This window comes from Lynx rufus, unplaced genomic scaffold (genome assembly GCF_022079265.1).
Source record: "Lynx rufus isolate CCGP_SWC_20201006 ecotype Redwood Valley unplaced genomic scaffold, mLynRuf1.p SCAF_11, whole genome shotgun sequence".
In the NCBI taxonomy this organism is placed as follows: Eukaryota; Metazoa; Chordata; class Mammalia; order Carnivora; family Felidae; genus Lynx; species Lynx rufus.
Window position 1 is genome coordinate 5,147,229 of NW_025814825.1, and position 13,950 is coordinate 5,161,178.

The 13,950-nt window shown below is 42.7% G+C and overlaps 1 protein-coding gene across 2 annotated transcripts in view; it reads left to right on the plus strand.

Annotated features, from left to right (window-relative positions):
- The window catches only part of ARID5B (AT-rich interaction domain 5B), a 179,937-nt gene extending 172,463 nt beyond the window's left edge, over nucleotides 1-7,474 (plus strand). For both annotated transcript variants that reach the window (XM_047072823.1, XM_047072824.1), the window contains one exon: nucleotides 1,277-7,474. In XM_047072823.1, the coding sequence (XP_046928779.1) occupies nucleotides 1,277-3,442 (2,166 nt within the window). In that variant the 3' untranslated portion in view covers nucleotides 3,443-7,474. The remainder of the gene's footprint in view (nucleotides 1-1,276) is intronic.
- Nucleotides 7,475-13,950: the final 6,476 nt, after the last annotated feature.

Genomic DNA, 13,950 nt, shown 5'->3' on the forward strand with positions numbered 1-13,950 from the left:
GAAAAGGCAACTATTAGTACAAAAAAAAAAAAAAGAAAGAAAGAGAAGAGAAGCAAAAGCTATTAGGTCTTACACGTCCCTAAAAGACAGAGTTATCTTCAAGTAGATTTAAGGAGAAATACCTCTGAAAGGGTTTGATTTCTTTAAAATATTTTTTCTGTGCACCCCTACACCAGCATCCTCAGTCCTACCCGAAGATGTTAATGTGGTTGATACTTCTTTTCTTAACAAAGAGGAACAACATTCAAGGGATGAGATGATGGGGGGCGGGGGGTGGTGGGCAGGGGTTGGAAAAAAGACCAGCTCAATACAACTGTTTTGTGACTGTTCTCCTCTTAGACACGTCAGGGCAGAGTGACAGTTTTGAAAGGGCTTGTCAGCCAGCTGGGTCACAGATGGAAAGTTAAAATGACCTTCTAAGGTCAAACTTTGCACAGCTACATAATGCAATGAATGGGTCAAATTGTGCCCACAACTTCTGTCAATAGGGACACATAAAGCGCACACCCATCTCATTGACCACAGTGTATTTCAGTGAACAGAAAAGCTGCATTTGTGGTGGTGCTCACTGCCTGAATTTTGATAACTTCATTTTCAGCTTTAATATAAATATAGTTTGCTGCAGCCTAGAAGGACTTTGAGTCCTCTGTCCCTCAGGTAGACAGGCTGGTGTTGCATCCGCATAATTTTTTAATATTTTAGCATTATCTGCATGTCATATGGCACCGAGTAGAAATTAACACTTAAGCATTGCTAATTTTAGGCATCATACTGAACACATTAGGATGAGATTTGCTGTCTCAAAGAAAGGCAAGGGGTTCTAGGAAGTTTGTTGCCTGTTGTTGATATGGGGTTGGTTGGTTTTTGAAAGAGAGATGCTTTCAAAAAAAAAAAAAATCTTTCTCCAAAGTGTCATAAAGCGCAACATGTAATTTAAAACCCATTTGGATAATTGACTGATTTGACAAAAAAACAACCTCAGAATTAACCTATATATTAGAATCAAGGAATGATAAGATCGTATACACTTTGCTATTTGATAGGTGTCTCACAAGGGACTAGAGCGCCTATCTACCCTCATGTTTCTGTAATTTAGATTTCTTTGTTTAGAGCTGTGATGGGGGGGGGGGTGCAGAATAAAGCTTTACAGAAACTCCCTGAGCTGATTGACAAGCCTGTTTTCAAGAAAAACTGCTGCGTGTAATATTTTGTTTCATAGCAAAATGTGTCAACGCATTTGGCTTCCTTCTGACTGTCTTTTGAAATATTTTATCAGGTCTCATCAGAGCCAGAGAAGGAACAAGAGACTTTAAATCAGAAGAGCATCACGGAGCCTCTCCCGGCAGCAGATGTGAAGAAAAAAATGGAAGGGTACCAGGATTTTGCAGCGAGGCCCCTGGGGTCTAGGGCAGACCCAGAAAAGGACAATGACATAGATCAAGGTGCCGACAGTGAGAAGGTGGTGGAAGAGGTGGGAGAGAAGGGGCCTCCTCCTCCACTCCCGAGTGCCCCTCCGGCCCCCGAAAGGGGTCCAGCCCCTGTCCCCGGGGCCGGCAAACAGCCACTCACCTCTCCCAGCGCTCTTGTGGACTCGAAACAAGAACCCCAGCCCTGCTGTTTTACAGAGAGCCCTGAAAATGACCTCCAAGAAGCGCCCTTCCCTGGCTTCCCCACCACGCAGCCACCCCTGGCAAACCAGAATGAGATAGAGGATGACAAGCTACCCGCAATGGCGGATTACATTGCCAACTGCACCGTGAAGGTGGACCAGCTGGGCAGCGATGACATCCACAATGCCCTAAAGCAGACCCCGAAGGTCCTTGTGGTTCAGTCATTTGACATGTTCAAAGACAAAGACCTGACTGGGCCCATGAATGAGAACCACGGGCTCAATTACACCCCTCTGCTCTACTCAAGGGGCAACCCAGGCATCATGTCCCCACTGGCCAAGAAGAAACTTTTGTCCCAAGTCAGTGGGGCCAGCCTCTCCGGCAGCTACCCCTATGGCTCCCCACCCCCTTTGATCAGCAAAAAGAAACTCATTGCCAGGGATGACCTGTGTTCAGGTTTGTCCCAGGCCCACCATGGCCAGAGTACTGACCACATGGCCGTTAGCCGGCCATCAGTGATTCAGCACGTGCAGAGTTTCAGAAGCAAGCCCTCGGAGGACAGAAAGAGCATCAGTGACATCTTTAAGCATGACAAGCTGGGTCGATCAGATCCCTACCGCTGCAGTCTCTCCAAGCATCACCTTAGCCCCCTTGCTGACTCCTACGTCCTGAAGCAAGAAATTCAGGAGGGCAAGGAGAAGCTTCTGGAGAAAAGGGCGCTCCCTCACTCCCACATGCCTAGCTTCCTGGCTGACTTCTACTCCTCTCCTCATCTCCACAGCCTCTACAGACACACTGAACACCATCTTCACAACGAGCAGACAGCCAAGTACCCTTGCAGGGACATGTACAGGGAATCAGAAAACAGCTCTTTCCCTTCCCACAAACACCAAGACAAGCTCCACGGGAATTATCTCGCGTCGCTACATCTGCAAGACAAAAAGTCGGCCACGGCTGAAGCGCCCACGGATGATCAGCCGACGGACCTGAGCCTTCCCAAGAACCTGCACAAGCCCACGGGCAAGGTCCTGGGCCTGGCGCACTCGGCCCCAGGGCCCCAGGAGAGCAAGGGCGCCCCCCACTTCCAGGTCCTCAACAGCCAGGGGCGAGACTGCCACCCCAAAGCCTGCCGGGTATCGCCCATGACCATGTCGGCCCCTAAAAAGTACCCCGAATCGCTCTCCAGGTCGGGAAAACCTCACCACGTGAGACTGGAGAACTTCAGGAAGATCGAGGGCATGGTCCACCCCGTCCTGCACCGGAAATCGAGCCCCCAGAACATTGGCGCCGCGCGCCCCATAAAGCGCAGCCTGGAGGACTTGGACCTCGTGATTGCCGGGAAGAAGGCGCGGGCGGTGTCGCCCCTGGACCCATCCAAGGAGGCCTGTGCGAAGGAGAAGGCCTCGGAGCCGGAGAGCGAAGGCGGCAAGGCGGCACACAGCGCGCACTCGGGGGGCCCATCGGAGGGCCACAAGCTTCCGCTCTCGTCCCCCATCTTCCCAGGTTTGTATTCCGGGAGCCTGTGTGGCTCGGGCCTCAACTCCAGGCTCCCGGCCGGCTATTCCCATTCTCTGCAGTACTTGAAAAACCAGACCGTGCTTTCTCCACTCATGCAGCCCCTGGCTTTCCACTCGCTTGTGATGCAGAGAGGAATCTTCACGTCGCCGACAAATTCTCAGCAGCTTTACAGACACTTGGCTGCGGCCACACCTGTAGGAAGTTCGTACGGGGACCTTTTGCACAACAGCATTTACCCTCTAGCTGCTATAAATCCTCAAGCTGCCTTTCCGTCTTCTCAGCTGTCGTCCGTACACCCCAGTACAAAACTGTAAGCCCAGAGCTGCACTCCTTACCCTGGGGGTGATGGCTTATAGAATTAGAAGTCAGTATTTCTTCTAATCCGGGGGTAAGATCAGTCCCAGCCAAAGGGGCTGAACATGCCGAGAAGGGAGGTGAACATACCTGATTTTTCCTGGGACGACTCCAGCCTTGGCTAGTCGGTCTCCAGCCCCTTCCAACCCAGATGCCCTGGCGCCTAGCTGGTTCCCTTTGCACGTGGGTCTTGTGAAGGGATTTTTGTGTATCCAGGAAGAATTTAGAGGACCCCGTCTTGAGGATGGTCAGGAACAATCTGGGCAAAAAAAAAAAAAAAAAAAAAGAAAAAAAAAGAAAAAAAGAAAACAAAAAAAAGAAAAGAAAAAAGGGGGAGGGGGCAGGCATTTCAAAGGAAGGGGCAAGGAAGACTGGCAAACATTTGCCAAGGGATGCCCCTCTTCCCACAAAACTCTCCAAGGTTCAATCAATGCAATGTATAGTGAAACTTCAGTAGATCTTTCATTTTGACACTATTAAACAATCCAGAGAAGTAAACACTGTTAAAATGACTGTATATATTTGCTTCTTAAAACTACCCGTATCACTGTTTGCTCACCTAATTTATATACAGGTAGTTCCATTTTCTCCCGGTTCCTTCTTGTCCTTTTTTTTTTTTTTCTTTCTTTTTTTTTTTTTTGTTTTTAAACAGTATCGCTTTTGTTTGCAGGTCTTTTGTTTTGTTTTGTTTTGTTTTGTTTTTTAAAGGCTGACTGACTGTCCTAGTTGTTGATGTGTGTTTGTAATTTTTCCACATCTTATCATTTTGAGCAGCTTTGGGTGGTAAAGTTATTGTTTACAAATTGAAGCAACTGATTCTAGTGGAACAAATGAAAAAGAAACAGTTGAGCACACAATAGTGCAAAGAATGTTCCTTTGCAGATCCGCAACTTAAGGATTTTGTTCCTCATAAATGGCATAGTCGAAAGAGCTTATACACTGCTTACCCGGCCAAATGCTTTGCTTTGAAGTATTGGGTTATGTGAAAATATCGAGCATTGTCCTTACCTTATCTAGGCTGTGAAACTGTCCTACATACCAGAGGAATCATAAAAACAAAAACCTCACTGGCAGCAAGCTGCTGAACAACAAGAGTCTAGAGGACATATTTGTGGGCTGCGCAGATATTTTAGGAATTTCAGAAATTAGAACAGAAGCCAAAATGATTTACATTGGTGTTGGCACCGATCCCTTTAAACAGTGTGGGAAAGGGGGTTGGGGAAGAAGAAGGAGCCCCACTATCCAGAAGAAAAGGAGCAGCTGGAGGCCCGGGCACCTGATACCTTCCCTGGGTCGCGGTCTTTTGAGTAATAATAGGTAGTCACATGGCCTTCATCAAGTTGGTTTCTTGTTCTCAAGAAGAGCCTCCCAGGCCACATCTCTGGGATAATTGGCATCCTGGATTACCCATTTCAAAAGAAAGCCCTCTTCTTTGGGTTTATGGGGCATTAGTTTTGTGAGTATGCACGCACATCTGGTGGGTCGTGTCATGTTTTTAACCACCTGGCAAGACAGTCCACTTTACGATTTCTTTTATTGTTGGAAGAAATGGCCAAGTTGTTCAAGCAGTCAAAAGATGTGGAGAATGTGTATGGTCATTCTCGCCACTTTATTCCATGCGCTGCTGGGATGTAACATCGAGGTGGATGCATTTTCTAAGTGTGTTAAAAGTCAGTCAATACAGAGTGGATTTTCTTTCCAAGTCCCATCCCTGCTGATAAGACTGCTTGGGTGAACTCCCCAGCCAACCTTTCCCTCCCCCAACACTACCAGTAGACATTAGAACCACAGTTAACCAGTCCTTTACCTCTGAGATATTTAATTCTATGAAAATTTTGATGACAATTTTCAACTTCTAAATAGGTAACTCGACTGCAAAATAATCACAACTGGTAAACAAGGACACTGCGGCTCTTAAAGCCATGCATGCCATACATTTGTATTGAAGCGTCTCCATGACATGAAGCCAAATATTCAATGTAACATACTTAATATCCAAAGGTGGAAACAAAAGAATGTAGAGATCTAGTGTTAAGAGTTCCATTTGCTTCAATTAATTATTTACCTTCCTGTGGAATTTTACATATATATATATATATATATATATATATATACCATAGATAGACTAGTAGAATATAGATTATAAATGTGTGAGTGCAGATTATCCTGCTATTGCACAAGATGGAGGGGGAAAAAAATCTCAATTCCAGCTGGCAAATTGCTAGCCAGGACACATATAAGCAAGTTGCACTAGATTGAATGGTCACAGAATCAGAGGCCATGGAAGAAAAAGGAAACTCCAGTGTTTCTGCAGCAGAACACGGGCTAGACCCTAGCACATGGTCTCTAGGAGTCTGTTTCTCAAAGGAGTGGGGGCCGTCTGTCCCTGGTGGAGCTCACCTATCCGTTTGGAATATGGGGCATTTGTTTTCCCCGCTACAATGATTTCAGTCTGGTTTCATCATGCTGGAATTCGATCACACCATTTTCAAACAATGTTAACATAGTCCAGCTTTTGTTTTCCTCATCTCTTCCGAGAGGAGACTCACTGTTTCTGTCTGAGGAAGCTCATACCCTCGGCAAAACATCAGGACAAATAAAGAGAGATGGGGGTATACATTCCCAACAGAAGCAGTGTGTTATTTGTTTTAAAACTCCGAACAGAGATCTTGGAAATCTTTCAAAAAAACCATTGAATTCTTCATTGGCTGAGAACTACATTTTAAAAAGTCTTAAATAGGGCTTTGTTTGCATTGTTTGAGTTCAAGGGGCCTTATTATTGAATGGAATTGCCCAAGCCTTTCTTTGTGCAATCAAAGCATTGTTATTGGTAGTTTAGTAAAGGAAACTGTGGAATCTAATTGGCAATGGAGTCATAAATCTATTTACTGAGTGTGGCTTCCAAGAAATGTTGCAATTCAAAATAGCACTAAGTCCGTGATTTACTGGACACTTGGAGATTCTAAATAATATTAAAAAAAAAAAAAAGAAAGAAAGAAAAAAACCTTTCCATGCAACTTCTGGTTTAACATTTGGCAACTTAAAAAAAAGAGACAGAGAAAACAAAACAAAACAACAACAACAACAACAAAACCCCAGCCCAACTGAGATTCAGAATTAAGTATTCTTCTAGTAAGTGATTGGAACTTGTAATATTTGCCACAGGACTGACTTATTTATTTACTAGCTAGAAGCTCTTAAGTTCACTTGTTTATCAGGGCATATACAGAAGGGTTTATTAAAACTCAATGTTGACTTTACAACTTTCTGACCTGGTGCATGAATTCTCAAGTACTGTATTTCACTGTGTTGGTGTGTCTGATGGAAATTTCGAGGTGATCCCACAAAAATATTTTATGTAGTGTGCCTTCAAAGAGAACCATTTCTTTCTCTTCACTTGTTGTCCCACAAAGTCACATTTGGTGGTGGTCAGCCAAGTCCCATCTGGTCCAGTTTTACTCTTGTCCCAGATTTAAAGAGAAATGGGAACAAGTTTGCCCCAGTGAGACCCACACCATTGCAATGAGTATCTTGAGCACTTAAATTCCAGTGTTGGCTGTTGATGTATTTGATATTCTGCTTGTCTCCCCATGGTTGAAATATGTCTGAAAATAGCAGCATAATCTCTTGGCTGTTTATACTTTTTTAAACTTCCCTGTGTTGTAAATATTGTATACTTTTGGTGATTCCAGCTATGTAACCTCTATGCTCTGTAAGGTGATTATTTGTATATAGCAACATGGCCCAGTGATATTACATAGTTTCCCAATGGAGAGGTTATTGAGTAACCTTTGCATTAGTTTAAACACTACCAGAAGAATGCTGAGCCAAAACTATAAACACTCAATTTTGTATGTTTTCCAAATTGTACTTATTACTGCTTTTGATACTGTATTACGTGCCAATAGTTTCCCAATCACATAGCAGGCAAGAGATATTTTGTACTTTTTGATCCACTGTAATATTTAATAAAAAATGTTACTATCTGTTTCCTTTTGGGTGTGAGCAATCTGTTACTTCTTCCTGAGGAGTCCTGTGGCCTCAGGACTTTTTTGCACCCCGTTGTCGCCAAATTGGATAATAGCGGTGATGATGATGATAATTGGTAATGGTGATGATGGTGTCTACTTTGTTGGGAATTTGCTGGGTGCCCAAGTGACACACAGTCTTCACACCCACACGTGAATACAGGTACGCCTGTTTTATTGATGAGAAAACTAAAGCTTAGAGAGGGCAATTTGCCCCAGGTCACCTAACAAACTGAGTTAGGATTTGAACCCAGAGCTCTTAAGTCTATGACTTCCTTTGTATGCCACGCTCCACTCCTGGCAGATGACAAAAGTCACTGTCTATTTACTTGGTCAACAAAGATTTACTCATGCCTGAACTGCCGGGCTTAGTGTTAGGAGCTGGAAATACAATGGTGAGTAAAAGATAAATATTGTCTCTGGAACTTATAAATCTTATGAGAAACAGTCAATCAAGTAGTCATATAAATACAAAACCTTGACCTGACCTAGTTCCCAGGGAGAGGAGTATGGTAACAAAGTGATACATGAGGAGGAAGTGGTGATTCAACTGGCATGTGAAGAAGAAACATGAGTTGACCAGGTGAGAGGGAATTGGGAAAAGAGGAGTCCAAACACAGGGCACTGCATGTGCAAAGGCCCGGCAGCAGGGACAAATTTGGTTTATCATAGGTATTAAAAAAAAAAAAAAAAAAGCCTGCGTGACAGAAGCATAATTGACAAGGTCCAGGGCATGAGGTTGAGGTTGAGGTGAGGTGAAAGAGTATAGCAGGGGCCAGTTAGGTAGAACATAACAGACCAGGCTGAGCATTTTGGTCTTTTTCCTAAGCAAGAAGAGGTTTAAGCAGGGAGGTAATGTGTTCAGATTTCTTTTGGTGTCGCTGGCTGCTGTGTGAAGGCAGACTGTGAGCAATCTAATACCAAGATGGCAGTCATTTCAGTTGGGGTGGTGGAATGGTAGAGTGGACACCATTCAGAGATGGTTAGAAAGAAGGGTGAAGAGACAGCAATGGATTAAATGGGACAATTGATGGATACTCAGGGAGGGGTGAAAAGCTAGGCAAACAGCGTATTCTGACTTGTGCTGATGATGGACAAAGATTTCTGATCTTTTGTCCCCTTAATCCTCTGCCTTCAGGCTTCCCCCTGGTTTTGCTCAGCTTATTATTGAAATGAGGCATTCACAAAGTAGTACCCTATGTGCTCCCTTCTTAATGGAGATTAGGGCAGGGGAGAAGGTGGACAGTCTTTGGTGAGGGTCTTGCTTTACAACCCCCACCATCTGGTCAGGATGGACTTGGAATAGACAGGAGAGAGTAATCTGCTAGCAAGCATGTGGCCACAACTCTGAGGGGGATTAGGGGTGGGGAAACACATATATTTTTATAAAAGACACTAGAACCTTTTTCTTACCATGGAAAGGACCCTGCTCACCCTCTCAGACCAGCAGGAATTACAGCAACATGTTCTGGGCTACTCCCTTTTCTTGCTGGCTATTATCCCTCTGTTAATCCAAACACTCCAAACACAGGACCGGTAGTCTCAGGGTCTCCTTGCCTTCACTCTGATTCATGTGTATTTCACCATATCATGTGAACTGCTATGAGTACATAAAAAAAAAAAAAATGTTCTTCCATCTATGACACATTCAGCATTTATAGATCTGATACTTGAATCATACACAACAGGAAACATCATGATAAGTTATCTATTTTTACCAGGCCTAGCTGGCAAATATTGTTGGGAAGGAGGGTGCTTTTGCTAAAGATGTCACTCATAGTGCAAAAGCAATGAAAATGCCCAATGATTTATTCTAGGAAAGTGGCCAAAGTTGACAAATGTTTGAGGGCTGATAGTGACCAGGAAATGGGTGATCATTTACAACAACAAGTATATAAGTGGCAGGAGGCAGGAGTGGGGTGAGGGGTGACCTCTGGCCAGGAATAATGTGAAAGAAAGCATAGTCTTCAAGCTTGGCCTAGGGAGTATAGTAAATCATGTTAATTTAGGCTTTGCCAATTCAGAATTCCTGGATTTTGGAATCTCCAGGCTAAGTCCTAGGATAAAAAACATTCCAAAGTATTTGTTTAACCTGCTTAAAAGAACGAACTATTTTTAATCATGCTAGCCATAACCCTAGGCATTCAGCCAACCGAGGAAGGACAAGGTGATCTGTTCCCTGAGGCATCCATACAAGAACTAGTACTATTTTAATTATTGTTGAAACTCTTTCTAGAACAGAACTGTCCAGTGGAACTTCCTGGGATGATGGAAATATTTTATAATTCAAAGCTTTCCAATACTGTAGCTACCCACCAGTGTGGCTACTGAGCCCTTGAAAGGTGCCTAGTGTGATGAAGGAACTGACTCTTTAATTGTATTTCATTTTTATTCATGTAAATTTAAATAGCCCCCTGTAGCTAGTGGTTCCTACGTTGAACAGCACAGCTCCAGAAGGTCTAATTGGTTAGTGTTCATGTACAGATAGACTCTGTTACAGATAGGTCAATATCTGCATATAAACGTTAACATGAACACTAAAGCAGTCAACATTGAGTCTTTTCTTGGCAAAACTTCGTTAATCAGTTGGGGGTGGCTATAGATTTGACACTATTTTTCCCTCGGGATTAACACATCACAGGCATTTAAATACTTAACTGAATGAACTAATCATTGAGAGAGCATTAAGAAAGAAGTCTGCAATTACGGCATTTTGTAATCCAGTCCTGCTTTTTATGTTAAATCTGATTGTGTAAGGCTGGAGCACAACTTCCAGAAAGTCTCTGCAATGTTTGTGTGGCCGTGTTCAAGCCATGCTGCTTCACCCCTTGGGAATTTGAAATCAACTCTGGACACCGGGAGAGTATTCAGCATGAGGGAGATTATCAAGAAGAGAGAGAGGGGCCCAGGGACCAAGTGTGGAGGAATCCATGACAAAATATTTTCAGTGTCCTGGTCTTTGTACCTCAGACCTGCGTATGTCCCTTTATTTCTCCTTTACACATAATGAAAACAACAAACACCCAACGGTGTACAGTGAGAACTCCATATGTTTTATGCTTTAAATGTTTTGTTTTGTTTGTTGGCTGGTTTGTTGCTTGGTATTCATTCCATCTTCAAGGATCCCATGAGGTAGATACTGTATTTATTCCTATTCTATAGTTGAGGGAAATAAAGCCATCACTGAGCTTTTTGATAACCAATCAAAACGGGCAGGTTTTGGGGCGCGTGGGTGGCTCAGTCTATTAAGCGTCCTTCAGCTCAGGTCATGATCTCACAGTTCGTGGGTTCGAGCCCCATGCCAAGCTCTGTGCTGACAGCTCAGAGCCTGGAGCCTGCTTCGGATTCTGTGTCTCCTTCTTTCTCACTCCCGCTCATGCTCTGTCTCTGTCTCTGTCTCTCTCTCTCAAAAATAAGTAAAACATTAACAAAAACAACAAAACGGCAGGTTTTTCTTATTGTGTGCAACTCTTCTCCTGCTTCCTGCCACCCTGACATAGAAATTCAAGCAACCAGCCAAAAATGTCACATAACACCCTAAAGTTGTTTGTCAATTAATGAGGCAAAAAAGAGAGAAGACATCAAGAAATAGTATTATAAAAGGGAAAAAAAGGACTTTTTTTTAATTATTAGAGGACAGCATTAACTTTAAGCTTATACATTGGAAAAGTTAGATGAAAGGAGCCATTTTCTACAAAGCTAGAAATGAACAAAAATTTCCCAAGAAATATAAAACTCAAATAACAACTGAAGATTTGATCAGGTGTCGCATAGTTCTCCACAAAAAAGCACCAGGCCAAGATGGTTTTAAAAACTGCGTCAGAGAATTGAAAAAGAGGAAAACTGCTCAGTTCTTTTTGTGGGTTTATTTTGACCTCATTAACCAAACTCAAGAAAGGACGACAGTGAAAGAAAAAAAGAATACAGATCAATCTCACTTCTAAACCAGATGCAGCAATCCCAAGTAAAATATCAGAAAAATATAAAAATTTCTGTTTATAAATGTACATCCGTATTCACACACATAAATACGTCTTCTACATATATGTGCATGCACAATATACTAAAAGGATGTACGCATTTGAAATGTATTAAAAGCAGTATTCTACCATGCCCAAGAAGGGTTCATCCTAGAGATATCAAGTTGGTGAAACATTAAAACTCCTATTACTATAACATATGAAAGCCATCTGGAAAATGATTAAGGTGGGTGGAAACCTGGAACAGTACACAACAATGCACAGATGAATTTCAAAGAAGAAAACGTGAGAGAATTGTTCTATACTCCTGGAGCGGGGAAAGCCATTCTAACTGTGATTCCAAATTCACAAACTATAAAAGATGACTACCTATGTAAAAATTGAATTTCTATGTGCAAAATATAAGCAAATTCAAAATGCAAATTTTACATTGCCGATAAATACTGCAATTCACATCAAAAAGGGCTAATCTGTGTAATATATAAAGAGCTCCTAGAAATCAGGAAGGAAATGGGCAAATGGCAGTAAAACGTACAAATCTTAAGGGTACAGTTCAATGAACTTTGACGCATGTGCACAGCCATATGAGCATGACCAAGAACAAAATATAGTATACCTCTATTTTGGCAGAATGTTTTCTCATGACACTTTCCAGTCAACTGACCTGCTCTGACCCAAGAGGTAATCACTGTCCTAATTTCTATCATCGAATTTGTTTTACTTGCTTTTCACCCTCTTAAAAATTCGGAACACAGGGGCGCCTGGGTGGCGCAGTCGGTTAAGCGTCCGACTTCAGCCAGGTCACGATCTCGCGGTCCGTGAGTTCGAGCCCCGCGTCGGGCTCTGGGCTGACGGCTCAGAGCCTGGAGCCTGTTTCCGATTCTGTGTCTCCCTCTCTCTCTGCCCCTCCCCCGTTCATGCTCTGTCTCTCTCTGTCCCAAAAAAATAAATAAACATTGAAAAAAAAAATTAAAAAAAAAAATTCGGAACACAAAGACATTTACCATCACGTCATTGCTTTTATTTAACATAGTACTCTAGGTCCTATGCACTGTGGTATGACAGGGAAAGGAAATAAAAAAGCGTAAAGTTTAGAGAGAAAGAAATAAAATTGAAAATTTTCATAACAATATGATTATCCAGAAAAATCCAAGAGAATTTACAGATAAATTTTTATAAAGAATGAGAGAGCTCAGTACATTTGCTGGATGTAAGATGAAAATACCCCAGTCCGTAACATTTTTATCTACCAGCAACAATGGAAATGATACTCAAAAAAAAATTCCTTTCAGAGTAGCAATAAAACCAAAAGTTACCTAACGGTAAATTTAACAAAATGACTTGGAAAGCAATTTGGCAGAATCTAGTAAAGCTGTAGATGTGCTTACTACAAACTCAGCAAGAACACTTCTAGATGTATGCAGAGAACCTTCACAACTTGTATTAAAAGGGGCGTGTTGCAACGTTGATTTCCCTCACACACAGAGGGACACAGAGACACAAAACAGAATAAAATTCCATTAATGAAGAAAGGGTAAATAAGTATATGGAATAATACACGGTAGTTGCAATTAATTTTTTTTAACTTTTTAAATGTTTATTTTTGAGAGAGAGAGAGAGCGCGCATGCACGCACACAAGTGGGGGGAGGGGCAGAGAGGGAGACAGGCTCAGAGGCTGTGAGATGTCAGTGCAGAGCCCAACATGGGGCTTGACCTTACAAGCCATGAGATCATAACCTGAGCCGAAGTCGGAGGCCTAACCAGGCACCCCTACGAGGCCAACTGTCTATGCCTCAGTGTAAAGAATTGATGAAAAACTTAATGTTGAGTGAAAAAAAATTACAAAAAAGTTCTCATAGTATAAGAATTAAAAGCATAAGTAGGGTAATACTGTAATGAATATATTTAATGAATGTATAAAGACATAAACAGCAGCACATCAACATCAGATTATTTACAGGAGGAGAATCTGATGGGGGAAGAGGAGGCCTTTTACTGCCTGTGAAATTTAGTTCTTTTGACATCTGGGGCAAGATGGCTAAAGGTTAACATTCACTGAATTTAAGTGGAAACAAAGTAGGGATGTACTATGACACATTTTGTGTATTTGAAATGACTCCTACTTTATAAAATAAATTAATTGACACATAACACTGCACGTGGAGTAAAGACATGTGGGTTTGCAGCCTCCAAGCCTCAGTTAACTCATCTGTAAACTGGGGATGAATAAGTCCAGCCTGGTCTCCCGTCAGTGTTGTCGCTATATGAAAACACTTCACAAGCAGGGAACCTCCGTGCCGCTAACATCACTACTGATGCTGACGGGTGGGATCGCTGTGCATCCGACTTCAAGGTCCATTCTCACGGGATGTATCAAGTCTCTTCTATATGGGTTCCACACGTCAGCCCCTCGCCCAGAGCCTCAAATGCTTTTAGCCCACGTACCCCCATAACACCCT